This window comes from Phaethon aethereus, assembly GCF_964289735.1.
Source record: "Phaethon aethereus genome assembly, chromosome: 11".
Lineage (NCBI taxonomy): Eukaryota > Metazoa > Chordata > Aves > Phaethontiformes > Phaethontidae > Phaethon > Phaethon aethereus.
The window spans coordinates 14,513,845-14,541,249 of NC_138587.1; the positions used below are offsets into that span (position 1 = coordinate 14,513,845).

The 27,405-nt window shown below is 37.8% G+C and overlaps 1 protein-coding gene across 1 annotated transcript; it reads left to right on the forward strand.

Moving 5' to 3' along the window:
• Nucleotides 1–520: 520 nt before the first annotated feature.
• Nucleotides 521–27,297, forward strand: DENND6A (DENN domain containing 6A; the record flags this gene model as incomplete). Its single annotated transcript, XM_082004610.1, has 20 exons — nucleotides 521–1,067; nucleotides 3,369–3,407; nucleotides 3,504–3,546; nucleotides 7,027–7,139; nucleotides 8,142–8,222; nucleotides 8,601–8,706; nucleotides 9,834–9,913; nucleotides 11,421–11,483; nucleotides 12,161–12,216; nucleotides 12,574–12,696; nucleotides 12,874–12,969; nucleotides 16,363–16,457; nucleotides 18,266–18,331; nucleotides 18,420–18,484; nucleotides 19,119–19,208; nucleotides 24,173–24,226; nucleotides 24,308–24,417; nucleotides 24,987–25,089; nucleotides 26,578–26,652; nucleotides 27,166–27,297. The coding sequence occupies exons 1-20, from the start codon at nucleotides 885–887 to the stop codon at nucleotides 27,295–27,297; spliced, it is 1,773 nt and encodes a 590-aa protein (XP_081860736.1). The 5' UTR covers nucleotides 521–884.
• Between the last annotated feature and the right edge of the window lie 108 nt (nucleotides 27,298–27,405).

Here is a 27,405-nt window from a genome sequence, read left to right on the forward strand (position 1 = left end):
TGAGTAACTAAGTAGTAAGAGTTACAGATTTGGGGGGGGTGGGGTGTGTGATTTTTTTTTTTTTTCTTGTTTAATAATGTGACTGTTTAGCACTTTCAACTCCACAAAATGTTTCCTACTGAAATGTAAATGGGGCATGTGCTAAAAGAATATTTGAAAGCTCTTATATTGTTAAATAAAGGACTTGGCTTTGGGCTAAGGCACTAAAATAGGTTTTGGGAGATTAGGATGCTTTCACTTACATTATTCCACTTTCCCGTGCAGGTGAAGTCGTCCAGCCACCAGCCTGTGGATATTTCCATCGGGCTCTGGGTTGTGTAGGACATGATGTAGGACACCTGTTAATTGCTTAGCGAGAACCTTGGCCAGATGCTGTTCGCTGACGTGCCAAGCAGGTGGCGAGAATTGTGATTATTTGCCTACGGTCAGTTGCCCGCGGCAGCTCCCCGGGCGGGCGGCCCGCTGGAGCAGCGGAAGGCGGGCGATGCGCCCGCCGGGCCGAGGCGGCGCCGCCTCCAGCCGCCGCTGAAGGGCCGTACCGCTCTTCCTGCAGGCGAGCCGCACGAGCCAGCCCCTTGCTGGTTTGCAGCTCGAAGCGATGCGTTGCGGGCTGTGCTTGCGCAGAGCGCGCAGTGCGTGGGCGAGGCAGAAGGAATGAAAGGCGGTTTTCCGCGAGTGGGCGTTCCACGGCCGGCGGGTCCGCCCGTCCTTTCCCCTGCGGGCCGCGGGGGGGAGCTCCGCGCCCACCTCTCCCCCGCGGGAACGGTTGGGGCTCTCCCACTTCAGGCGGCTCCAGTCGCCGCGGGAGCGGGAGGAGGCGGTGCGCCGGCGGTCACGTGGCTCGCCGGGGCCGGGGCCGGGGCCGGCGCGGGGCCGGCAGCGCCATGTCGTTGGGGGAGCGGAGTCCGGGCGGCGCCGTCGAGGCCGGGGAGGACGCGGCGGCGGCGCTGGCGGAGCCAGAGGGCCCGGAACGGTGCCTGTCGCTGCTGCCCTGGGACCGTTTCTCGGCCTGGCTGCATTGCGTGTGTGTGGTGGGCTTCGACCTGGAGCTGGGCCAGGCCGTGGAGGTACGTGAGGCGGCGGGAGCGCGGTGGCCACCTGGCTTCGGCGGTGTGCCGGTGGGCTCGCGGGCGCCGTGCCCCCCGGGGCGGGCGGCTCTGCGGCAGGGCCCCGCCGGAATCGGGAACTTCCTCTGGTGCCGGTGTTGCACAGCAGCGGGGGAAGCCCGGCGGTGTTCTGAGAGAAACGTGATTGTGCAAAATCCCGAAAGGCGACGGAGGGGAGGGAGCGTGCTTCGGCGAGGTCTGACACAGCGTGCGGAGGAGCGGGGGGGAGTGCTTTGTGGGGAAGCCTTTGCCGGCGACAGCTGCCACGGAGCGTGAGGTGAGTTTAATTATTTTCAAGCAACTGTTTTCGTTATGCTGGTTGTCACGTCGGCGTGCTGTCGCGGATGGTTTTCATCTCGGGCCAAGATTTCTACTAAATACATCATCAGCTTGCTTTGTATACGGGTAGCACTGATTTCCATGGCATCTAGATGTTAAAGATTAAAAAATCTGTGAGTATAATAGAGTATTAAAGCAGTATAATAATAGCGTGAATGCAAGTCGTCTTCATAAGCAACAGTTTTCGCCAGATCGCTAAGGTATGCAAATAAATTATCTAAATGTTTGAAGCATTTTTCTTGCACCGGTAAATTAATGTCAAACTGTGACGATGCGTTTAGTGACGCTGCCGCGAACTGCAGGGGTTTTTTAATTCCCTGCTGCTCTTTGCCGTGGTGTGCGACAGGCAGACATCTGTGGAATTGCATTTGGAACTGCAGTAGGGAACTGACTGGGCTGAAAAATAAATTAGAATACTTCTCATTTCGATCAGCTGCACATCCTGTTTCACCATACTCACCATACGACTGTGTAACAGGCACAGTTGGTGTGCAGGGAAAAATGTCTTTTTCTTTTTTTTAAAGTGGTGCTAGCATAAATGTATGGCAGACTGCCCTAAGAGTCAACCAAGCTAGCTATTATAATATTAAAAATGCATAATTGATATGCATTGTTGGCTGCAGGAGAAGTGTAAATAAGAAACCAGCGTACTGTGCTAGTTTTCTAAGCTATATTCACTTCATGTTTTAAGGTCTTGATAGCAACAAAGACAAGCATTTCTTTATAACCTGTGACTTAAGTAGATAATGTGCTCGGTGGCTGAGAGGAGCACAGAGTAGCCTCTGTCCTGTCTGCAAACAGTCCCACTAATTTTAGTTGAATGGGTGAATAAAATGAAACTGAAAATGTCTACATAACTGAGGCCTGAGTTTTTTCAGTTATGTTGCTGCAGGAAGAATAATTAGCTTTTAGTTTCAATTGGAATCCTTAACAATTAGGTTACTTATCAGTACAGAATAGTAAAAGACAGGGAAATGCAAACCGAGCATTTCTGTTGTTGCACACCCACACACACGATGGTTTATCCTCAGAAAGAAGCAGCTCCTTGCCCAAATCTGCAATTCTAGAAGTAAATTCCTATGACTGTATTTGAGGGGAGTAGTTCCCAAGGTGGTATTTCCTCTAATAATCAGACTTCTCAAGTTACTTTTCTGTCACTTACAAATTTAAGCATGTGTTCTCATAAGAAAATAGGTATTTGTGACACACGGTTTGTTGTAACACTGGAATCCATTTTTCAGAATGAGGTTTGTCCTCTTTGCTGTATGTTCTTTTCTCTTTCTTGCATAATCACTGATTTTGTACATCCAGATTTTTTTAAATGACGCTTCCATATCTTACAGTTTGTTGCACCATTTTTTTTATTTCTGCGTTGTAAAAACATATTAAATTTATTTTCTGTGAGTACAAAAGTCTTGGCTTTTTGAGTGTATTCCTTGAGCTTTCACAGTTCCCAACTCTCATTTGGGGCCAGTGTTCACCCTCCAAGAGTTAGTATTAATATAGAGGGTGTTTTGTGATTGAACTTTGATTATTCCCACCTAACTATCCATTGCAACAGTTTTCAGACAGTAACGTGGTTTTGGCTTTCTATGGAATCATCTGCATTTTGTATGTACAAGTTAAAGGGTGTAATCCTGCTCTCCTTTGAGGCCTGTTGTACCAAAACCCTCAAGTTACTCTTGATATTTTAATGTATCTGTGTGTTCTCCAACTGGCATCCAAAATACCTTGTAAAGAAGGCTGATCAGGTTGGCTTAAAAACATATGAAAAATAAGACCAGAGACATAATATTAATAGCTTACCATTGAAAATAGCCTGTGGCTAGGCAAATATTTGAGTTGTATCATAAAAATATTTAATAGAAGCTTACTGCTTATACCCACTTTATTTTCAAATAAAATAATACTTTTTTCCTGTAGGTAATATATCCTCCACATTCAAGACTCACAGATAAAGAGGTAAGTCATGGTTGCTGTATAACTATATCATTTGTTTTTAGTTTAGTAATTTCAGGAAATATAACTGCTTTCATTTTTCTTTTCCCCACCCTTTAGAAAACCAATATTTGCTATTTGTCTTTTCCAGATTCAAATTCAGGTAAGTGGTTCCTTCACTCTGCAGTCACCTGTTGTTGGACTAAGCTATGTTAAAAAAAGGTAGAGTTTGACAGTATAAATTAATGGTTTTAGACTAAATACTTATATGAATATTGTATTTGAAACTTTTCTGTGTTTTAATATTAAGATTAAGTATAAAACTGTAGTTGTCTGTATTGCAATGAGGTCAGAGAACTCTTTTCAAAATTACTATTTTATGTAAATGAAATATCAGGAATGTGACTGTATAAGACCTTCCAGATGACATACATGCAGATGTTTCGGAATACTTTGCAAGTAAAGAATTAACACCTTAATCTTGCTTTTAAAAAAAAATAATAATATTGTCATTGTGGAGAGAAGTGTAGGCACAGAATTTGAATGGTTCAGTAGAGCAAATCGACGGGAAATGGAACCATCCTGACATAAAGGAGTAAATGTATATTTCCTAAATTCATAACAGTGAAACTGACTTAAAAGCATTTAGAAAGAAGAGTCGTGAAGGAAAAACCTAGGCTTATAGGTTGATGCTTCTGTTGCTGTGTGTGGTCCTGCTTGCTAAATTCTTCTTTCATCTAAACTTCTACTGTTCTGCTGCCAAAGAGAAATTGGAGGCATGTGGCTGATGACTTGGACCACCTGCAAAAAGATATGGCAGAAGTACAGACGCTTCTTTTATGAAAATCAAAACCTGTAGTAACAGACTTGTCCCTATAACTGCTCTTACTCTGTGCTTTTCGTTGCTCTGCAGCGTAACAACTTTGATACGGGGTGAGGTGTGCTTTTAATATGTGTGTGAGCTCTCTCTTACACAATTTTACAAAATATCTTGGCAAATCTTCCCCCTTTGTCTTAATGTCATTAAATTAAGATATTTTCTCTGTTCTTGATATCCTGTATGTAAATGAAGGAAGAGCTTCTTTCTATTACTGATAGAGAAGATGAGTTAATTGTATCTTCTTATTATTTTTGTTAATATTTATAAATCTGTCCAACAATCAAAGGGCATATTGAAGATAAAAAATAATGTGTTAGTTACAAAAACTGATTTTTTAAAAAAAAATCTTTTTTTTTTTCCCAGTAAGACTGGTATTTTAGGCAGAATTTTAGTTATTTTAGGCAGAATAAGTATTAAGAGGGTTTATCTTCAGCAGGAAAAAACACCCCACCTTTTTGCTTTTTATAATGTCCTTGTTAAGAACCTGTAGGTTCTTGATCGTTCCTGGTAGGCTGAAGTTTCCAATGATGTAGAGGAATTACCTACATAAAACCTGCATTCTAGAAACTAGCTGTTGAGTGTATGCTGGCTGTTATGATTTATTTTTATATTGTAGGCCGTAATATAAAAAGAAAAACTTTGTGTAACACATCAGTGAAGAAACTTATTAGCTTGCCACTACATTTGAGGTCAGTCTTTCCTAGGTTTTCATTTTAATTCAACTTTTTTTCTTTTTTCTTTTTTCTTTTTTTTTTTTTTTTTACAACTACAAATAGATACCATTCTAGGACTTGTAGTGGCTATGAATTTGGGGGGGGGGATGGATTTAATCAGGTACTAGGTCATGACACTTTTTGTGTTTTTAAGCTAAGTTTCCTAGTACAGTTACCTGTAAAATAATGCTTTTGCCTTTTCTGCATGAACAGTTGAAGAAAGACTAGACATTTACCAATCTTTTCAAATTCTACGTACTGGAATAGCTTCTTACGTAAGAAGCTATCATATTCTGAATGATATTTTGACATAATAATGATTAAGGGTAATTTACTTTCAGGTCTTCTGTGTATAGCTTTTTATAATAGCTTTTTTGGGGTTGTTTTTTTTGCTTTGGATGAAGGGAATTAGCTATGAAAACTTGGAGCAACTATTTAGTGCTTTATTATTGGCATGTGCTGTGTTTTTCTTGTTATGATTGGATCCATATTGCTAAGTTGCTTTAGTTACCTGTTTGAATGGGATGGTTATCCCATCATACAATGTTTTGCTACTTTTGGTTTTGTCTTGGTGCATTGTGGGTTTCCTGCTGCATCTTCAAGGGCTTCTAAGACTTGGACCTGAATGCTCTGAACATGCCAGTATTGATCTACACAGCCAGTCACCCAGCCAGTGAATTTGACTGTTTGGGCTGTCTGTGGTTGCTGCAGCAGTAGGTATGTGGCTGAAAGAGAAGATGAAATTGAGCTTTTTAAGTCTGAAGAATAGTTACCTGTAGAATGGAGCTCTGCCTTACTCTTTAGTTAACTAGCACTGTCTTGTCCTGTGAGACAGGACAGCTGTGAAGAATTCAGACGAACAGTAGTTCATGATTTTTTTTCTTCATGATTTCTTTTTCTTGGAGATCTTTGGAAGTTACATCCAAAAGCTATAAAAGCAAAGCACTAATGGAGAAGCGAGCTGGAAACCTACTACTATAACAGTAGCTATAAATTTAATAGTAGATTGGTTTTTACAGTCACGTACATGAACGTTTACATTGTTACAGTGAGGACAGTCTTGTTCAAGTTGGCAATGCTCAGGAGGTTGTCTTTCAATTGATTGTGTTCATGTTAATAGCACTGCATTCCAAAGGGACTATTTTAAAGGTTTGCTAGAATGAGTAATGTACCTGCATGTTCTTAAGATTCCAGCAGTCCCCCTTATCACTGTTCCCATGAACAGCACGTTCTGTTCAGCACATATAGCTTCTGCTTGAACTAACGGTTTTTTGGAACTGCTTCTCTTTTAACAGCAGACAAAATTTGTAATGACGAGAACAGCCATGAGAGTATGAGTAACACAAGTTCTGAGACTTTAGTTCTCATGTTCCACCTGGAGAAAGTTTCTTTGGTATCTGATACAAAATTAGCCCAAATTTATTTTCAGACTGCAAGAAGTCAATATACTTACTTACATTTTTCTTTCGGAAATTAATTTTGATGGAAATGAAGGGAAACTTCACTCCTTGGGAGTATTACTGGGAAGTAATACTGAGTTTCACTCAGTTTTCTGCAGTTAGTTTTGCAACTTTCAAAAATACTGAGTCCTAAGCCTGCACATGGAGTTCTAAGAGATCAGCATAATACACTGGTATGGTGGGACTTAGGTAGGAACTGTCTTGTGTCAAAAAAAGGCTAAGTGCAGTCATTCAATGGAGAAGTGACACCTGGTTAAGATAATCAGAGCTATACAGGCAGACCAATAAAATGTGTAATAACAGTAGGAGGACAGCCATTAGTAGAGCTGTTTAAGGACATGACAGTTTAATAAACGCACTGTGAGGAAGAGTGACTTTTTTTTTTTTTCCTTGTTGAAGGTAGGCTATTTATTGTTGCCAAAGATGCTTTTTTATAAAAATATAAATGGTTGCAATAGCAGGGCACAATAGCAGTGCAAGATAAATGAACCAAAACCATTTTACCTCTGGCTGTAGACAAGTCCTCATGTTAAACAAGATTCAAACTCAGAACACTGTCTATTTGTCGTTTATCTCTTCCCCCTATGTAGGTTGTCTTGGGGACACACAGTTTTGTTTTAGATTTCGGCGGTCATCTGGAAGGAAAGTCTCATTGTGTTGTTTTCTGGACCAATTGGATAGAGATCTACCGGTTTACTTAAAGGTTGGAAATAAGAAAAAATGAAGTTAATTTCTGCTGGGTAATGTTAATTTATGGGTCTTCATGCTTAAATTTAATGCTTGAAAAACAGAATCTCTGAACTGGATGTCCTGAAAGACAAAGCTCAGTAAATGTTTTTTTGTAGCATGTAATTATCATAATAATTAACTAATAATTAGTTCCATTAACTATTCTTTAAGTTTTCTTGCTATGGGTTTTGGACTGTAAGGAAGTAAATCCATGAGCAGACCTATTTTGTTACTGACTAGAAACCTGTAGATCAAATTGTGAAACCTGTTACCTTACGGGAAATCTGAAGTGCTTTATAACTCTAAAAAAAAAAAAAAGTTGATGTCTGTCTCTCTTTCCACCCTTCATTTTTTGAAGATGGAACAGTTATCTAAAAGAGAGAGTGGCCAAAAAGTTGTTCTCAGAATGTCCTTATGGAATATTGAGGTCTTTAACTATGCTAGTGGGAGTCTGATTCTTAAACTCAATTTAGATTTGTTTATGTGGCAAATACCTGAGTTCCTGTTTGTAGGAAGGATGAAGCTGATGTTTTATCTTTGAAATGTGAGAGCATGTTTCCTTAATAGTCCAAGCATCTTCTATAAAACTAATACATTGAAAAACTAGTTTTTAGCTTTTCAAGTCAGGGCTTTAAGGTTTCTAACTGCTAAAATCTTTTTAGTGCTACTTTGGAAAATTGTGACTGTTGATTTATTCCTCAGGGAATTAATTCTGTTTTTGCTTTCATGGTGTGTCAGGAGAATGTACATACAAAAATAGTGAAGCTAGAAAGCACAGCTGTTTCCACACACTGGTGGTTTCTCTTTGAACTACTTAGTAAAAAAAATAATGCCAATAAACAGAGTAGTCCTTAAAGTTTATTTTAATCAACTTTGGAGCTTGCAGGGAAATAAGCTTTTAAAATGCATATTGAATGCTTCGGAAAGAAGGGCATTTATCAGATTTTTGTCTTGAATTCTTTCCTTTCTTTTGCAGAAAGATCCAGCATATTACTATGGCTATGTATATTTCAGACAAGTTCGAGACAAATCATTAAAAAGAGGCTACTTCCAGAAGGTGATTTCAGTTCTTTTAGGAAAATATTAATTGGGAAATTAATTATTTTTCAGTGACCTCAGAGGAGCAGGAAGAGTATCTTGCTCTCTTAACTGAATTCATTGTTGATCTATAGTAAGTTGGTCTAATTTTACATCATCTATGGTATGTTACAGCTGCACGGTCAGAACAAAATTTTTTTTTGTGTTAAAAATGAAAAGATGGGAACTTCTGGGAGTTGTTTGTTTGCAGTTGCCTGTAGTCAAATGTGTGATTGGCTTGCATGTGTGAGAAGAATCACACTTGACATACTCTGATGATAACCAGTAGAACTGCAGTAGAACTGAGGGAAAGGGTTAACTTTAAAGTATATTTTTGTTTTGTTACTCTTTATTCCAGTCACTGGTCCTCATCAGCAAACTACCATATGTCCATCTCTTCCGCACCATGCTTAAGCAAATAGCACCAGAATACTTTGAAAAAAGTGAAGCTTTCCTGGAAGCAGGTAGTGGTACTATTATGTTGTTCTGGAAGAGCACCTATATTATGACTTATTTCTTTTGGAGAAATAACAAACAGCACTGTCACATTCTAGTTTGCATTTCTGTCTTTTTGCAGGGTGGAGGATTGAACTTGAGCGAACTGGCTTGAGTTCTAAATCACTGAACAGAACTAATCTACGGTTGGACTCGATGATCTTAAAGGTCTTCTCCAACCTAAATGATTCTATGATTCTAATTTTGCATCCTCCCTGGGAGAGTTGTAGCTCTCCCCTAAAACATCTAGGATTTTGTTGTATGTTACAGGACCAGTTGTTCTGCACAGGTAGCTGATGGCAATTCTTAATTCGCACTCTTCACAAATCAAGTCCTTTTGGACATTCTGACAACTTCTGTTAAGCAACTGTACAAATGTCATCTTGAGTGCGGGGTATTTTGTGTGGGGTTTTTTTTACCAAAGAGAAAAGGCAACAGAGCAGCACTGATGACAGATGCTTCAGCCTTACTGTAGAACTTTTAAGAGCCAGAAGGTCAAATGGGAAAATTATTTGCTCTTTGCCTGGAAGTGCTGTGTTCTTTTGTACTGTCTCTGCCCTGTACAGCATCCGTGTCTTTGTACTTACGCTGGGCAGCAATTTGTGGAAACCATTCTTGATGAAAGAATTGTATTTTTTAATCACTTGTAGATAAACTTTTGTTTTTTAACAGGCTGTATTATGAACAAAGTAAGGTCTGCAGAAACCACTAGGATTAGTAGTCATATAATTGTTTACAACAAAATGCTGAAAATCTTTGCTGTGCTCTTTTCAAAGTTTCTTGATACATGCTTTCATGGTTTCTCACATAATGATTCACCAACTAATGCGAGCCTAAATTGATACAAGAAATGGAAGACAAGAGGGTGCTGTTTTCTTGAAATGAAAACCCTTATAGTTCTAACAAAGTAATACATCAAGAATGTCAAAAAGGCTGTAAAACTTTAGAGTATAGAGTGATCATGAGATAAGTAACACTGTTGTGGGCTATCAGCACTAACTTAAAATTGCAATGTGTACAAAGGTGACTACAATATCATGGGTTATAGCATATATACACTAGTTCTAAATTAATACTTTTTTTTTTCTTCTTTAAGTTTGTAGTGATGTTGATCGTTGGCCACCACCAATTCCAGGGAAAATACTGCATTTGCCTATTATGGGTATTATAATGAAGGTAAATACTCCTGCACTTACTTTGCTCTGAGGGTTTTTTTCCCTCTGCTTACTGTATAGATACTCACTTTATTATGCCTTGTTTTCAGTGTCTCGTACTTCAGGACAGGAATAGATGTATGCTCCACTCAGAGTGAAGGTCTAGGAGATCTTGATTAGGTTACTTGATTGGGGGAAGGAGGGAAGGATTTTTTATGGGGCATAGGTTAATATGTAATTTTTTTAGATATTAAAAAGAAGTGTTTCAGTACAACTACTAATTGCAATGTCTGTGTTATCATTCTGGAATATGCATTCTAGGAGACTTTAATGCTAATTGTATTTGTCAAATCAAACATTAAGTAACACTTCAAAATACTAAGAGATAAGTTCCAGTCAAGCAAATTAAATATAGTGATGAAAATCATTCTTGTTCCTCAAGTTTGGTAAGTAAAAATCTTTTTTGGCCCACAGACCAGAGATTAATTTCTTGATCTGTTGATAATTTTCAAAGAAAGTGAAATACGTTTGAAGAAAGCTATTAGAGAAGTTACATTTAGTGCATGGGGAGGAACTGTAGAGGTTAAATGGTGGCTAAGAACTGGACCTCTGGGAGCCATAACATCTTCATATGAAATTCAATTAAATGGATTTGATGGATCCAGATATTACAGTTGGAAGTATATTCGTAGCAGATACTCTCAAATTTATGGCTAGGTGCATGTGCTTCACCAGGGAGAGGAAGGAGAAGTTTCTGAAGGTGTTCTGAAAGCACAAATTTAATAAAGCAGTGTTTTGGATGCTGGATGGTGATGACAAGTGTCAGATAGATCTTGTTTGGGTATTGTCTGCATTTATCTCATGGGTAATTCTTAGCCATGAGAGTTGAAATTGCGTTCCTAAGCTGAATGCAGCCATAACTACCATCTTCAGTGGTATTGTCCCTGTTCTTTTCCACTGTTTGGGCAGTCAGTTTTAATTGTTGTGTATATATTACATCCATTTGTGCACACCAGCTTCCAATATGGTTAACTTTGTAGTACTGAAGACTTACAGATGCAGACTGTGAGGTCAGAAAAAGATATTTATGTTGTGCAGTATATTTGGATTGTGCCTCATACCCACAGGATGTTTTAGGAGAGTATTTTTCCTAAAAGTAAGGTTATGGGTTTTTAAGGTGGTGCAGAATTATTTCAGATCATTCTCTCCAACATATAAACATGTTTTAATTGAAATTATTGTAATAGTTGTGGGTAATGTTATCAATAGTCTTTAACTGGAGTATAGTTTTCATACTCTTAACATTCAGTTTGCAATGCAGTACTACATAGTATTGCATATTGATTCTTGTAGCAATCACCTGTAGTCTTCAGCTATGTATTCACTGTTATGTGGATGTTATGTAGAGTAAGTTAAGCATCATACTGTAGTATATCCTCTTTAAATGTTACATCTTGTCTGTAAGTCAGCATTGGAAGTCTCTGTTGAATTCGATACAAGGTGAAAAAATTTGTCTCTTTCTTCCAAAGTTGCGGATTCCAACATATCGTGACAAGGCTGGAACAACACCAATAGTACAGAATATGCACCAGGTAGAGATTAGATACTTCTCTTGTATATAACCCCAAGATAAAGCTAAGTACCTGCCTTCATTCTTTTACTTTAAGCTTGTTCATGAAAGATTCGTAGCAAATCCTCGTACACTTCAATAATCATGAAATCCCCAGTCTTTGAAACTTGGAATGGAGGAGTCTAGCATTGGATTCTTCACAGAAAAGGTATTCTAACCTAGTTACCCCAGGTACTTTAGGAGCGGATTGTCCAGCTCCTGGAAGAGGGTAGTTGGCTGACAGAATTACTGGACTTGAACCTTTAATGGGTGAAACTATACTAAACTAGTTTTTTATGAGGATGAAAACCAAATTAAAAACCTTTAGCCACAGAAGATGGATATAAAGCAAATCTCTCTGTGCCTTCATGTGCTGCGTGGCCATTGTTTAAAACAGCTTCAGTATTTTGTTTCTTTTCTGAACTGAAAGTCGCATGCCTCTAAGTGGTGTGTGTGTGTGTGTGTGTTGGGGGAAATCTTGCGTTTAGCATGCAAAAATAGTTACTTGTGGAGATAATGTGGTACATACTGCAGTAGTATAATAGTGGTAAATAATTAGGATATATTCCATCTACTGTCTGTAAGCATTTAAGGGAAACTATTTCATTTAATGCCTACGTATTCTGATGACTAAAAAACAAGCATTGCGATGTCTTTTAGGCAGATGCCCAGATCTCCATGGCTTTACCGACTGTTCATGAAGTAGATCTTTTCAGGTAGGACTTTGGACTGATTGATACCTTGTTGTGAATTCCCAAAAGTCAAAAGGTTTAGGACAGTTCTATAACACATACCTCATAGCTTGCAAGCTAACATTTATCAGTATTGTTTTTAATATTCTTTTTCTGTAAAGCTGCCTAAAAAACAATTCAGACAATATGCAGGCTGAAACTGCAATAAGCAAGCAAGTTTATTAAATGCTCCACTTTACAAGATTTTTATATTATGTATTTTATATTTTTCAAACTACGGTTAAGTACTACCACAAAACTCCTTTTTATCCAGTTCTTAATCAAATATGTATTTTTTTCTGGTTATGTTAAGTGTATTAAAATATCTCAATCTGTTTTTAGGTGTTTCTGTCCAGTCTTCTTTCACATCCAGATGCTTTGGGAACTAGTACTGCTAGGAGAACCACTTGTCGTGATGGCACCATCCCCATCAGAATCTTCAGAAACAGTGTTGGCACTTGTTAGGTAAATGTAGTGGAACTTCCTAACTAATGACCAAGTGAGTCATTGTAGATTGCAGCTGAGTGCAACTTAATCCTTTTTTGCGTTCAGATAGAATTACAAATTCTAGATTTGCTTGTTTCTTCAATGAAATTTTGCTCTGTATACATACAACAAGCTTATCCTCTTTCTACCTTGTAGTTGTATTTCACCGTTAAAGTACTGCAGTGATTTCAGGCCATACTTTACCATCCACGACAGTGAATTCAAAGAATATACAACTCGCACACAAGCCCCGTGAGTAAATCAAACTTTGTTGTTGAAGATCTTGCTCACAGCCACTCGTAACCATAGATCTGATTTAAGACACTGCTTAACTACTCTGAATTTCTATCATTGGAGAATATATTTAGGCTCCTTATTTAGAAGATTTGAAGTTTTTCACTCCAGTTTGATAGGATAAAGAAGTTACAAAACAATGTCATAATAAAACTACATTTGAGCTTCATAGGATACTTGCGTACAAAGTAAAACTGCAAATATGAAAGTGGGAGAAAGTTTTGCTTTTCAGTAAGGGTTTGTCTGTGCAATACCAGTTCCATAGTAGCTCCTTGGAAAGTTGTTCTGTAATTGTTTTTATTTTTAAACAATTACTAAACAAAGTGACTTCTAGAATTCAACATCCATACAGCTGTTTTGTAAAGTTAATCCAGTCAGTGTCCTAGCTGAGACAATAATTGAAAATATCTCTTCGCTAAATCTGTTAGAAAAATGTTGTAAATAAATGTTGTAAAGAAATTAAGATTCATTTTTTAAGAGCGTGAGTCTACAAAAACAATTCTGTGTGAAACTGCTTTAAGGACACACTTTTCACCTTCCTTTTTTTTTAATCCTACTCTTATTTTGAGACCATACACCTCCACTGTTTTTTATTATATGTTATTTAAATGCAGCTTGATTTGGGAGGGGAGTGCATGTGTTAGGTTCACTGATCTTTTTATAAACAATTTTTTTATAATGTCTGAACAGGCGGTGGTGGTTGTGGTGAGGTTTTTTGGGGGGTTTTTTTGTTGTTTTTTTTACTCAGCGGAAGTATTGCCAGAGATACAGCAGTGGAAAAACATACAAACGCAGGCATTATGTTTCAGATTGTATTCCATGGGAATAGTCATGCAGTATGTAATTTAGTTTCTAAAAATGATTCCATGAAGAATTTGGTTAAACTTTAGTAACCCATGTTTAAAAATTGCATCTGCTCCTCTGTAGCAAAATAGAAAGGTTGTTCAGTACATCCTTGACTCTGTGTAAGCAGTACTCCACAGTGACAATAACAAAAACAACCCCGTATTATCAACACTGTTTTCAGCACAAATCCAAAACATAGCCCCATAGTAGCTTCCATAAAGAAAATTAACTCTATCCCAACCAAAACCAACACAGTATTTGAAAAGGAGGTAGAATTGCTCTGGCTTTCTTAGAGAAAACAAAAAAATTGGAAAGAATGGAAGTAGGCTTTTAAAGAAGTGGCTCTAAGAAGGGGAAGAATCCAGATTATGCAGATTCTGTGTATTTTATTACCTTTAGCAAGAGGGGAGAAAGGAGTATTTCTTACCTTGATGTTTTGATTTATCATGCCTTTTCATAAAATACTTCAGTGTCTTAAAATCGACTTTGGTTCTGGTAAGTATGATAGATCACAGCTCCTAAAAGTGACCAAGTAGCTTACCAAGTCTTGCTGTTATATCACCAGTAGCAATGAAACAAGTTTCCTCATGATTTGCTACCGGTTTACCTTGACCTGGAGAATTTTTTTTTTGGGGGGTGGGGGGGGGGGTGGGTGTGTAAATGAAAGCCTTACTTGACTTTAACCCTTGGTCTTTAACCCTTCAGTTGGTGAAAGAATGTCAATTTGTGTATACTGGTCCAAACCAATTGCATATGAAACTTGCCTTTTGCTTTACACAAAATAGTCATGGTAAGATTTAATAGTTGTGTTAAGTTAGGCTGGGCTTGAGCCGTTCCTAGGGAGAAGGAGAGAGCCTATTGTTTGGGTTCTTTTGAGCTCAGTTTGTTTCTTATGTTGATTATTCCGACATGACCATGAAAAGAATGTAAGATAAAACATCATAAATTGATTTTTCAGAGTACAACAAAGGAATCTGTTGAGACTTTTTTACGGACACTGGCCTTTATAATTATTTTGGAAGAGAGACTGTAAATCATATATGGTAATGCTGAAAAATACACAACATCTGCAAATCCCAATGAATGTGAATCAGTAATGCAAATGATTTTAACAGGATTATAGAAACAGCAAAAAATGATGTAACTGAATTCAAATGAGTGGTAATATCTGGAATAAAATGTTTTCAGGTAAAAACAAGGTAAAAAAAAAAGTTTTCCTACTTGAACAGCAGTAGGACTCGGAAGGAGTGATTTTTCTGGTGAAGGTTGAGTCAGTGACAAGAAAGAAAAGACTTCTGAGAAACTGATACAATTTTGTGCTGTTCATTCTAAGATGGAATGGAGAGCTGAAAATTGCTATTTCCATAGCCCAGGCATTATACTAAGCTACGGAACTGCGATCAGATTTTTGTCCTACCTGTAAATACCTAATGGGTTTATTTTTAGATGTGTGTGTGTGTGTGTGTATATAGTTATAATTAGCAAGGGGAGAGAGGAATGAAAGTCAGAAATGTTTGTAGGTTAACATAGAAATTGATGCCATGATATAGCTGGAAGAATTGAATAAAAATTTGAAGAAAGTATGTAGTATTTTTCTCCCCATCTTGCCTTGAGAAGCAGGAAACATGAGGATAGTGTACAGAAACTGTTAAAATTTGGGATTTTTAAAACCAATCTGAAGAAATGATGATGACGTATTCTTAATATGGTAGTTCCAATGAGGCTTGCAGTTATACTCTCTTCTTAGCTAATGTTTGCCTGTAAAGTGGATGGCAGCCAGTATTCTGAAACATGTTGATATTTCATCATATTAGTGCTGTAACTCCCAAATTCTGCAGCCTGTGCTGTAGCAGCAGCTTTTGCTCTTACTGCCTCTTGTGCTCTGCGTACCCCTGTGCATCCTCTTAGCCAGATGCTAAGCACAGAGTAGACAAAAACCTGACAGGTTGTGAGCTTGGGCACAATGCTATTAATGTGCTTGTACTTCATCAGTTGATAACTGTTTTTAACAAAGTGTTGGAAAGGAAATAGGATATTAAGTGTCTCTCTTAATCATGTCACCTGAGCAGTAGCTCTACTGAAAAGTCTCGTAAAAACGGCAGTCGTGTTGACATGCACATTGAAATACTGAGAGTTTGTTATAGTCAAACCTTGAAAAGTAGCAATTTGTCTTTCAAATATGAGTTAGATTCTTGCTCATTTAAAAAAAAAAATCAGGTAATACCCTGTTCTCATCATTGTAAAGGGACAGAATTTAGCCAAGAGCCTAAGCAGATGTCACTTTTATTCTCCACTACCATTTGGACTTCAAGATGCATCTGTCTTGCTATTTTCTAAAACTTAAAAACTTTGATAAATATACTGTGCTCTTACGTGGAACTTAAAATGTAATTCGTAAATACAAAAGGAATATAATTTCAAGTTAAGAATTAAAGTTGACCTTTTCTATTCATTAGGACAGAAGCTCTTACTGTCGTATTTTAAACATTGTCATTATTTTTCTAGACCATCTGTCATCCTAGGGGTGACGAATCCTTTTTTTGCGAAAACACTTCAGCACTGGCCTCACATTATCCGAATTGGAGATATTAAACTTCCAGGTAAAGTACAAATATCTTCTACAATTCTGTGCAACAAGATCTAACTGTGCGTTTGTTTATTTACAAACGTATGGAACTTAGTTCTGTTAATTTAGTTTAATACTAACCAAATCCTTACGGATGTAAATCTGTCAAGTGAAATTAGGCTCTTGAGTACTGTATGTCTTGTATTGCCAAATGTAGTATAGTAAATGCAAAATGTGGCAATACTCATTAGTAATAATGTTTAACTTTTGCGCAGTCCCATTTTTGTATCTCTACCAGTAAGGTATTAAAATGAGAAGCATCATGTATTACTGATGTTAATTTTAGGATGAGTAGAATGTACTAAATCAGTCACAGCAAGTGCACAGAAAGTAAAACCCATGTGAAAGCTAAGCTTGAGTGTTACAATAATATAAAAAGTTGTTTGTTGACAGTACTTCGATAATGTATTTCTAACCTGGCAATATTCCAGTGATTATTAATTGTTCAAGTTGGATGATTTCCTTACATGATTGAGTAGAATTTTAATGTAATCTTTGGATAACATGCCAATTGCTAGCCTGTAATTAAATACTGCAGAACTCTATTATGTGACATTCCTGAATGCAGCTGTTTGCTGTGACAGGTTCACTGTTCTGTTCTGAAAGTGGGAATGCATAAATATCCATTTAGGATATTACACCATGAAATTCATTTTTGTAGAAAAAGTTACATTCAATTTCTGAATACACCAAATTTAATTAAGGATTATGCACAGTGTTCAGTATAATTAGGCAAGGTTTTGCTTTACTTTAAATTAGCACGGCTGTCCGTGCTTCAGATTACGTGTGGGCGTTTGAGGTTGTGTGAGGAGGAGTTAGCTAGCTGCTGTGTAGTTAAGATTTGGAAAATAGAATCTTAAACTATTAAACCTCTGCAAAGGCGTATAGACAGATTGCCTTCAAATTTGATACACAGTTTCAAGTATGAAATTCTAAAGTTTTGGTGCAGCTATGTGAAATGCTTAGTCAGGAAGTTCTAGAGATATATCTGTCTGACCTGCCTTTAAAGATTTAAATGTTAGTTTTTTAGGGACAAAGAGAGATCTTGTGATTTTGTTGTTGTTTGTTTGTTGTCTTCTTTTTATTTTCCTTTTCTCCCCACTCTGCAGTTTCAGTAGCAATTTATACTATTATCTTTTCTGAAGTCAAACAGTCAACTAGATCTAAGAGGAAGGTTATGCTGAGGCTGCAAGATTGTTAACAGGGTTTAGGGTCTTCTGGCTGGAGGAGTATATATTTGCAAAAAAAAAAAAACCTCACGACTTAGTTTGGCCTACGGAAGAGAAGTCATTTTCTTACAATACTTAATCCATGGGTACTTTTTTAATTTCTTATATACAGTTTTTATTTTGGCCAAGGTACTTAAAGATTTCTTCCTGAAAGTATTTACCCTAAAGGGAATAAAGGAAGATGGAATAAAATTTGAAAGTAATGAAACAGTACTTCACTGCTCTGTAGTCAGTATTTTTCTTTGGCTGCTTTGATTCAGAAGGTTGTCCTTTTGGTTTTTTGGTTTGTTTTGTCCCCCCTTCCTCTTTTCTCTTTTCAACAGGGAACCCTAATACAAAGTGAAAAGCCTGTAGGCTGTTATTTATATGTTTACTGGATGTTTCTGGGTGCTTAGATGCTTGTTGGTGTTTCTAATGCTTCTTACAGTATTAGATAGTCTTGTAAATGGAAGTATCCATTTCTAAAATTCAGTGCAATGTATAGCACATTAATTGTAGTATCTAGTAATAGGGATGGAGATTTCAAGTAAGGTGGCTTTAAATGTTTTGGCAGGTGAAGTTCCAAAGCAGGTGAAAGTGAAAAAGCTGAAGAACCTAAAAACTCTGGACTCCAAACCTGGTAATAAGTTGCTTCAGAGTTAAATTACCAGTATTTTAATTTTAAAAAGCATACCCCATTTTTCCTTTGTGCTGCTTTTTTCCTTTAGGTGTTTATACCTCTTACAAGCCATACTTGAACAAAGATGAAGAAATCATTAAACAGTTACAAAAGGTAATATTGCAAGTCTCTTAGGGGAAATTGTTTTGTGTACTGTTGTATGGTGTTTTCATTTAAGGCCGAGCTCTGTCTAACTGAAATGAAACTGGATTCTGATTCCTTTGCTCCAGTTCAGAACTGAATAGATAGGTAAACACCTTCATTGTAGAAGAAGGGCTGCTGCCTTGTTAGCAGTTTCTATAACAACGTGACTGGTAGAACTCAAGAAGTTAGCTTAACAATTTAGAGAGTTGTAGTGATTGATCAGTTCATCTGGTTTGGATTTTCCACCCTGTGTCATGCCCCTCTAGTCTCTTTGGTCTAGAAATCTTACACATGAGGTGTTTAAGAATCGGAGCTTCCAAACTTTAACTGATTTGCACAAGTTTGTTTATAGAAATTTTTCTTTCCTTGAATTTCTTTACATGAAAATAAAAAAAAATCAGCAATTGAAGGGATGAATATCTGTGCAAAAGGACTTGATGCTATTGCTTTCCTTTCATGGTTCAGGTTAGGGGGTGCTAAGTGTGAGCTTAGGGCAAATGAATACAGAAACACTGGAATAAATAATCTTAAAAAAACCCACAACTACTGACATATTTTGGGATAACAGACTTATTGTGATATTTATATCTTTTTTTTTTTTAAGGGTGTACAACAGAAACGTCCTACAGAAGCACAGAGTGTGATTCTTCGGCGGTATTTTTTGGAATTGACAGAAAGTTTCATTATTCCATTAGTGAGTTCCTAGATGAATGGGTTTTTTACATATGTAATATAGAGTAGCTTTTCTGGTGTTAGCTTGACTAAGTCTAGTAACTATCCAGTATCTAGCAGTGTGCCCCTGGGGTGAACACTGGGTCTAATCCTGTTCAACATCTCTGTTAGTGAACTGGATGATGGGGCAGTGTGTACCCTCAGCAAGTTTGCTGAGGGTCCAAAAACTGGGAGGGGTGGCTGGTTGGAGGGACCTTTAACAGGCTGGAGAAATGGGCTGACGGGAACCTCATGCAGTTCAGCGAAGAGAAGTGCGAAGTCCTGCACCTGAGGAGGAATAAACCTATGCAGTGGTACGTACTGAGGGCTCCCAGGCTGGAAGGCAGCTTTGCAGGAAAGGATCTGGGGGTCCTAATGGACATGAAGCTGAACATCAGCCAGCAATATGCCCTCGAAGCAAAGAAGGCGAGTTGCTTCCTGGGCTGCATTAGGAGGGCTGTTGCCAGCAGGTTGAGGGAGGTGATCCCCTAAGGTGAGGCCATACCTAGAGTATTGTGTCCTGTTCTGTGCTCCCCAGTACCAGAGAGGGATGGAGCTACTGGACAGAGTCCAGTGAGGGCCACTAAATTTAATGATTGAGGGGCTGGGGTGTCTTTCATATGAGGAAAGGCTGAGAGAGTTGGGACTGTTTAGCCTAGGGAAGAGAAGGTTCTGGGGGGGATCTCATCAATGTATATAAATATCTGAAAGGAGGATGTAAAGAAGATGCATCCAGGTTCCTTTCAGTGGTGCTCAGTGACAGGATAAGAGGCAATGGGCACAAACTGAAACACAGGAAGGCCTGTCAGCCATCAGGAAACACTTTTTTACTGTGAGGGTGACTGAGCACTGGAACAGGTTAGGTTGTCCAGAGAGGTTGTAGAGTCACTGTCCTTGGAGATACTAAAAAAAAAACCTCTGGGCATAGTCCTGGGCAGCCTCCAGGTGTGCTTGAGCGGTGTGTGGGGGGGAAGACCCAGGTGACCACCAGATGTCCCTTCCAACCTGAACCATTTTGTGATTCTGTGAATAATATTTGAGCTACAGAAATTTACCATTAAGCTATGTCTTGACTTTTTAAAATACTGTAGTCTTACATTTCTTTAACTACCATACTTAGCATAAAAATGAAGGCCATAGTTTGATGTCAAAAATGAAACATTTATTTACCTAGACAAAAGGTTCAGATCTCAAAAAGGAATGCTTCTTTGTACATGTTGCTAGATAGCATTTTCAGATGTTTGCTGCATGTGTATTTTAACATGGAGTAAGAAGTAAATTTCTTTAACCCTTCCTCAACACTTGGAACCTCTGTCCACTGTTAATTTTTTTTTTTTTTAAGTGTAAGGGTGTTTCCCCTGACCTTGAGAAATGTCAATATTGGAAAGGCAGAGTTGGAAAGTACGGTGTAATGAGAAGAGCTCTGTAAGTGTAATCTCATGTAGTAATTTGCTATGATAGCTGAGGGGATACTACAAAGTAATCTTTCTACCAATATGTGAAAGATCAACCAATTCAATTGGTAAATTAGAGTGGCTTACATTTTTTGCCTTAAGTATTTATTCTGTCTTCTAGTGGTAGTGCTCTTGCATGCAGATCATTAAAGTTCAGAGAATTTTTTCTGTTTCCAGTCACATTTGCGCACTCACTGCTGTTATGCTTGGCATGAGAAACTGTATCTAGCACATCTCAGTTCCTGTCATCTGCCTTGTCCAAACAGAGTATTTTATTACTTGTCCTCCAGGCAATTAATTTACTTCTCTTAATTCTTTGCAGCCTTACTTATCTTTGCAACTCCATTTTTACCTATGTTCTATCTGACTTTCAAAGAACAACGTCTGTCTCTGAAGGTAGAGAGATTTTTTGTTTTGTCTTGTTTTCTTTTTTTGTCCATTGATTTTTGGAGTGTTTTTGCCATTGGATTACCTGCAGTAGGTAATTTCAGCAGTCAGACCTCCTTGGGCGGTTGTTTTATGGCCTCAAGGCAGCCACTTGTTCAGATTACCGCAGTATTAGCAGGATTTTCAAATCTTGCACCTACGTCAAGCATAAACAAAAGCTGCAAGAGACTTTTGAGAAAAAGGCAATGTTTCCACTTAGATTCAGAGCACCTAGAACTGGCAAAAGGATTATTATGAAACTCAGCTTTATCTCCATCTCATGTCCTGTCAGGATATCTTAATGGCCAACACAATGTAGCAGGGGCTGCAGAATTTGCTTTCTCTTACCTGGTCTCCTGATTTCCTCACGATTACTGCTGTTTCAGAAAAAAAAAAAAAAAAAAGGTAAATGAAACTTAGCATGGATGGCTATTTCAAACACTTAAATACCATTGGGGAAAAATTGCATATACAGAGCTCTTCACTAGATCATGAAATCAAAGATAAGTGTAGGTTAACTGGGACACCTGATCAAACCCCACTGCTCAGAACAAGGCCAATTTGAATATATAGATAAATATCAAACCTTGCATTAAAAGTATAGGCATAAAATTTTGGACAAATTCAGCACACTTATGTCCCCTGGTTCTGGCGAAGGCTTTGATCATTATCCTCATGCTTTGTCTTCCACAGAGGCAGTAAATACTTCTACATCACTGGTGACTGCAATGATCACGCACAGTACTGGTCTTTCCCCAAGCCTTGAATTTTAGAGTAGAAGACATTTTTCATGATGATCTGCCATTTCTCAGTCGTGCTTTACTTGGCCATAAACCTGATACAGTTTTACATCCGGGGGGAAAACAACATCAAAAGCTTTTAGAGTTTTCTGTTTTCCATTTTCTTTCTCTCTCTCTTTTTTTTTTTTTTTTTATTTTTTGAGTCAACCTCAGCTGAGAGCCTCCAGTTTTTGTTCTAAACTGTAGTAGAGGTGAGTCCAGCAATCTGAAGGTTCATAATGAGACTAATGGAATCTAGTTCCTTCAACCATAACTTCTGTTCAGGAATTTTCCTTCTGATGTGATAAGCTGGTTTGGTTTTCCTCAGAGTTCCATAAGAATGGTTTCTAGACAGTAAACCTCCCAACAGTTTCTATGTGCTGTTCTTGTAAAATAATGATTCTTGCAAGAGATTGCTTTATCGGGTGATCCTTTCTTCTGGTTTTGGGTGTGATAAAACAGATTCTGAGGAAACGCTGCAAATTCAGGTGACTCGGAAAATGTTATTACAATTATAGAAAGGAGAGACTATCACTGAATGTTGAGATATATCTACTTTATATCAAGGCATCACCCAGAGAATAGTTTTTCAGTGGATCAGAATATTTTATTGTACAGCATCGCTGTATTCTGGAAATAGCAGATATCTGGTGTTTTGCTCTCTAAACATGGTACTTCACCTGTTCAAATCTCTAATACAAAGTTGGGGGGAACTTTTGTCTCATTACTAACCAGTCAGCAGAGTTTGGAGTGCTTAATGTTCACAGATTTATGTTTGGATTTTTTTTCTTCTGGACAGAGATCTCAATTTGCTGAGACAAACTTTAAACCAGGAATTTGTATCTAATGTCATAGTAAAAAAATTACCTGTCCTCTAAATTGAAATCCTGCTGTAGTGGTTGCAGACTCCTGATATACCTTTATGCTGACAAATGAATATTGTATTTAGGTTGCAGAACCCATGCAGATTTGTAGGCTTTGAATTGCACTGAAATGGAAATTTGTCATCTGTTTTCCAATTTGTGCATTATAGCAATGATGAATATGTTTTAGTATGCTCTTACCTAGCATTTGGAGGTATGAAGTCCGAGTAATGATGGACTTTACCAACCCAAAAAGTTCTCTGTGAAGTTAAGTCAGTTCTCTGGGCAAGTGGTTAAAATTGGGAAGTGACATCTCAGGCATTGTGTGTTTATGTATCAGCTGCCCCATCCTGAGCTCCCTGAACACTTTGTGGATGACCTGAACTTTTCATCATTTTAGAGCATGCATGATCAAGTCCAGTTTCTGTCTGCAAGAATTGGGACATCCCTATACACTTGTTTGTTCTTGGGTGTTAGTGATTAGAGGAGTTTTTCCTTAAAATTTGTCTTTCTCTCCTGTTCTTTTGAGACAGAGTGGACATGTAGGGTGAATCTAAAACCTTTCGCTGGCATCCCCCCCATCTTGCTCAGACTTCCACTTCAAGCGAGAAAATATGTTTTCTGTCATAAATCTTAATTTATGGGGTGAGATCACCCTTTACATTCTCTCACACAAGAAAAGTGTATGAGGGCATCCTTTCTTTTTTCAAATGATAGAATTCGACTTTTCATAACGTTATTAAAGCTGATTATGTTCACAGATCAAAATGTATGGCCATTTGCATACAAACACTTTCAAAATGTGTAGCAGCTTATACTAATCCGCATGTGTGAGCTGGCAAGGCGGAGCTGCCTTCTGTCATCAGACCTTAAGCTTCAGCAGTGGCCTTGCTGAGAATTGTCTCCACTACTCATACATTAAATAGCTAGTTGGGGCTCTAGCCTTGCCTTTGCCAAGCACTGCTACTGCAGAGATGCCCACAACTGGTACAGCGTTTTGTAGGTTAGCTTTATTTTTAATGTTTGTGTGAGAGACTCTAAAAATCGCTTCTAAATACTTGATACAAAGTGGGATTACTGTTTGGAATCACCCATGATATGAAGGTACATGTGAACTGTCACCAAAGAAAAGAGAGATTGTTTACTAGTGGCTGGAGTTCAGGATACATACGTTCCATGTGTATGTTTGCTTCCTGTCCTCCTTTCTCTCATGTCGTTCTTGAATCTTGCTGATGTACAGTTCAGTTGGGAAATACAAATGGTATTAGATAAGCTCCTTGTGCTCTCATGTGGTAAATATGCATGACCCCACCCTGTACCAGTACTTAGCAGAGAAAATGCCATGGTCACAAGTGATAAGTAAACATACACGTGGACTGTTTGTCTTTTAATACTAGTTATGCAAACAACCTTTCCTTTCCCTAGGAACGTTATGTGGCAAGCCTAATGCCTTTGCAAAAATGCATATCACCATGGAAGGTAAGGAAATATAATTTGAATGAGCTGGTAATTAGAGAAAACAGTTATGGTATGCTAATGATTTCTTTTTTCTTTTCATAGAGTCCACCACAGCTGAGGCAGTTTAGCCAAGATGACTTCATGAAGACACTGGAAAAAGCAGGACCACAGCTCACATCAGGTTTAAAAGGAGACTGGATAGGACTTTACAGGTCACTTCTTTCATCATCATAAAAAAATAAACTATATCAGTGAAGACAAATGAATAAAATGTGTGCTATTTTTCTGAGCAAACTTATTATCAGTATTAATTTGAGTAATACTTGCTTTTAGAATATATGCTTTAATAGGACTTGATAGTGCCTAGTATACTTTACTCACTTAAATCTGTTTCTCTGTAACCTGTTAATGGTTTTCATGAGATGCTGCTAACACTACAGGTCTCTGTATACTGGTATTATTTGTGGTTTTATTTCTGGTTCTAACTTGATTCCTCCTTACAATCAAACACAAAGATAAAAATGAGGCTATTTCAAACTGAGCCTCTGATCCTGATCTTTATTGTCTTTCATACCCCTTTACGTTGTTTTCTCAATCCTTGTCTTGATTAGTAGAAGCACCTGTTATATTCTGCTTCAGAATATTACATTTTTTGGAAGTAAACAGAGGAAGGGTTCTCAACCTCAAACATAATTACTTTACAGTTGATGACGTAGAAGACAGTGTGTTATCAAAATTGTAATTAAAATATAAAATGTATTTTGCTTTGGTGTTTTACCAGGCATTTTTTGAAATCGCCCAACTTCGATGGTTGGTTTAGGAGCCGGCAGAAAGAAATGACACACAAGTTGGAGGCCCTTCATTTAGAAGCACTCTGTAATGAGGTTAGAAAAACGCGTGCTTGCGATTATATTTATTATCTTGTAATAAAAAAAAAATATTCTCCCTCAAATCAGTTTTACTCCTGCTATTTTCATTGGTTGAACATAAAAATATTGACAATTTTGTCAAGTGTGATCTAGCAAAACATGAATTTGGTAACCAAGTACAAGCTAGAATTAACGTAGGAAAAGAGAACAATATGAAATACAGATCACTCTTTTTATAACAACTGTCATCATTTGTAAAATGTATCTGTAGTGCTTTTTTGTTTCATTGTGTGTTTTGAAATTGAATCCCCACCCCCAAGTTTTTTCCTCTTACTTGACAATGTTAGTTCATTCAGCTTCCTTCCTTGGTGTTCCAACACATTTTTACTTGTGATATAGTCTATAGCTTTGAAAGTATAAACTCAGTGAGTACCATAGAAAATTGACAACTAATCAGATATAGATAGTAATTAAGCCTACAACTGTTCCATAGTAATTGAAAGCTCAGAACCGAAATCTGTTTATTGATATATAACAAAATGTCACATAAATGGTCTTATGTTGTCAGATCCATTCTTAAGAAGCTGATGTGGGTATCAGTACAATTTGAGTAGGAACAACAGATAAAGAAAGGTGTCATAAGAGGAAAAGAGACTGTACAGCTAAAAAGGGAATAGGCAGAACAAAATAATAAGTCAACCCCACAGCTTTGAAACAAACAAAAAAATTGTGCTGGTTATTTTAAAAGCGCCATTGATTTTTATCCCTTGCCTTGTCAATTCCCAAACAGTACATTGTAGCAACCCAAATAGGTTGTTCAAATAGAGCAGCCCAGATAATTTGCAGGGCAACAGCTAAGTCAATTATATCACCTAGAATCTATCCAGCTATATTGGACATAAACTTATTGCAGAGAAAAGGGAATGTGTCACAAATTAATTGCTGACTCTGCTCCTTATTGGCTTTTTCTTTTGATCCAAGCATTAACATCTTTCTGTATGTGAGGAAATACCTTTAACAGGTGAATAATAAAGGGGTAGGGGAAGAGAAACTTCCATGAGAAGATTCACTTAATGAATATATTTTACTAGTTATTGACTAGGTGATCTCCTTTAATGCTCTAGAAACAAGAACTGCTGCCTGGCACTATTTTAATATTTCATTGTGCTGGCAGATCTGATGTGGTAAACATTCATTGCCATTTTGCATTATAGATGCTATTTTTGAAACTAAGCCTGTTTGGCATGGTTATTTTTTTTATTTGTTTGTATTGTGTTTGTGTCCTAGTCTCCTGTTTTGCTAAGTCCTGGGCAAACAAGCAAATAAAGCAGATTTTGCAATTCACAGTAGAGACAGTACATGAGTAAAATGAGTTTAGTAAATGGCATGAGAATAAAGAAAAGGAGAAGACCCATTCTGAACAGTAGGTGTAAATTAATGCTACTTTTGAAAAATTATATATGCTGCCATAAATATTTCAATGCTTAATTTTTATTCTTTTAGAACTTGGTTTTCTGGACTCAGAAGCATACTGAAGTAGAAACGGTGGATCTTGTCTTAAAGTTAAAGAATAAACTGGTAAGTAACTGAATTGAACATGGCTCAAATTTACCTGACTTAACTAGATAAAAGTATTACATAGCTGTGTTTACAAGTACTTAAATGAAAATATTCTTTAAGGTTTAGGTAGCTCAAGGAATCAGTCATTCAGGTTTTTTTTTAAAAAAAAAAAACAGTTCATTTCAGCCATGACTGAAGTCAGCTAGCTTCAAACATTGTCCAGCTATGTTGGAAGCATTCCGCTGATCTTGTTTTTTTTAAAACTAGTTGGAACTCTGTGACTGATCTGAGTGGGAGCAAGGCTGAATCCTCAGGGAAGTGGAAAACCAAACTTTCTTGTGATACTGAAAGCCCAAATCAGTGTTAGCTCATGCTGTTGTGTGGTCGTTGAGGAAACCTGCTACTCTCCAAATTCCTACTCAGTTGGCAAATGAGGAACTAATTTTACAGATTCGCTGATATGTCACTTTGGTGTGTCTTGAGGGAAACTTGCACTTTTAGTAGAAACTGTGTTTTATTGTACCTTTGCAGTTGCAGGCTGACAGAGAACAGCTTCCTGTGAAAACTGACACATTGAAAAAGCTGCAGACACACATCAATGATATTATACTAGCACTTCCAGATGACTTACAGGACATCTTGCTCAAAACTGGCACAACATAATTTCTACTGGGCTTTTTTTGTGCAGAAAACAAAAGGCAAATGTAATTTCACAGAAGACAGTGGCTTACCAACTTCAGAACACAGCTCTAAATAGCCTATTAACACTAC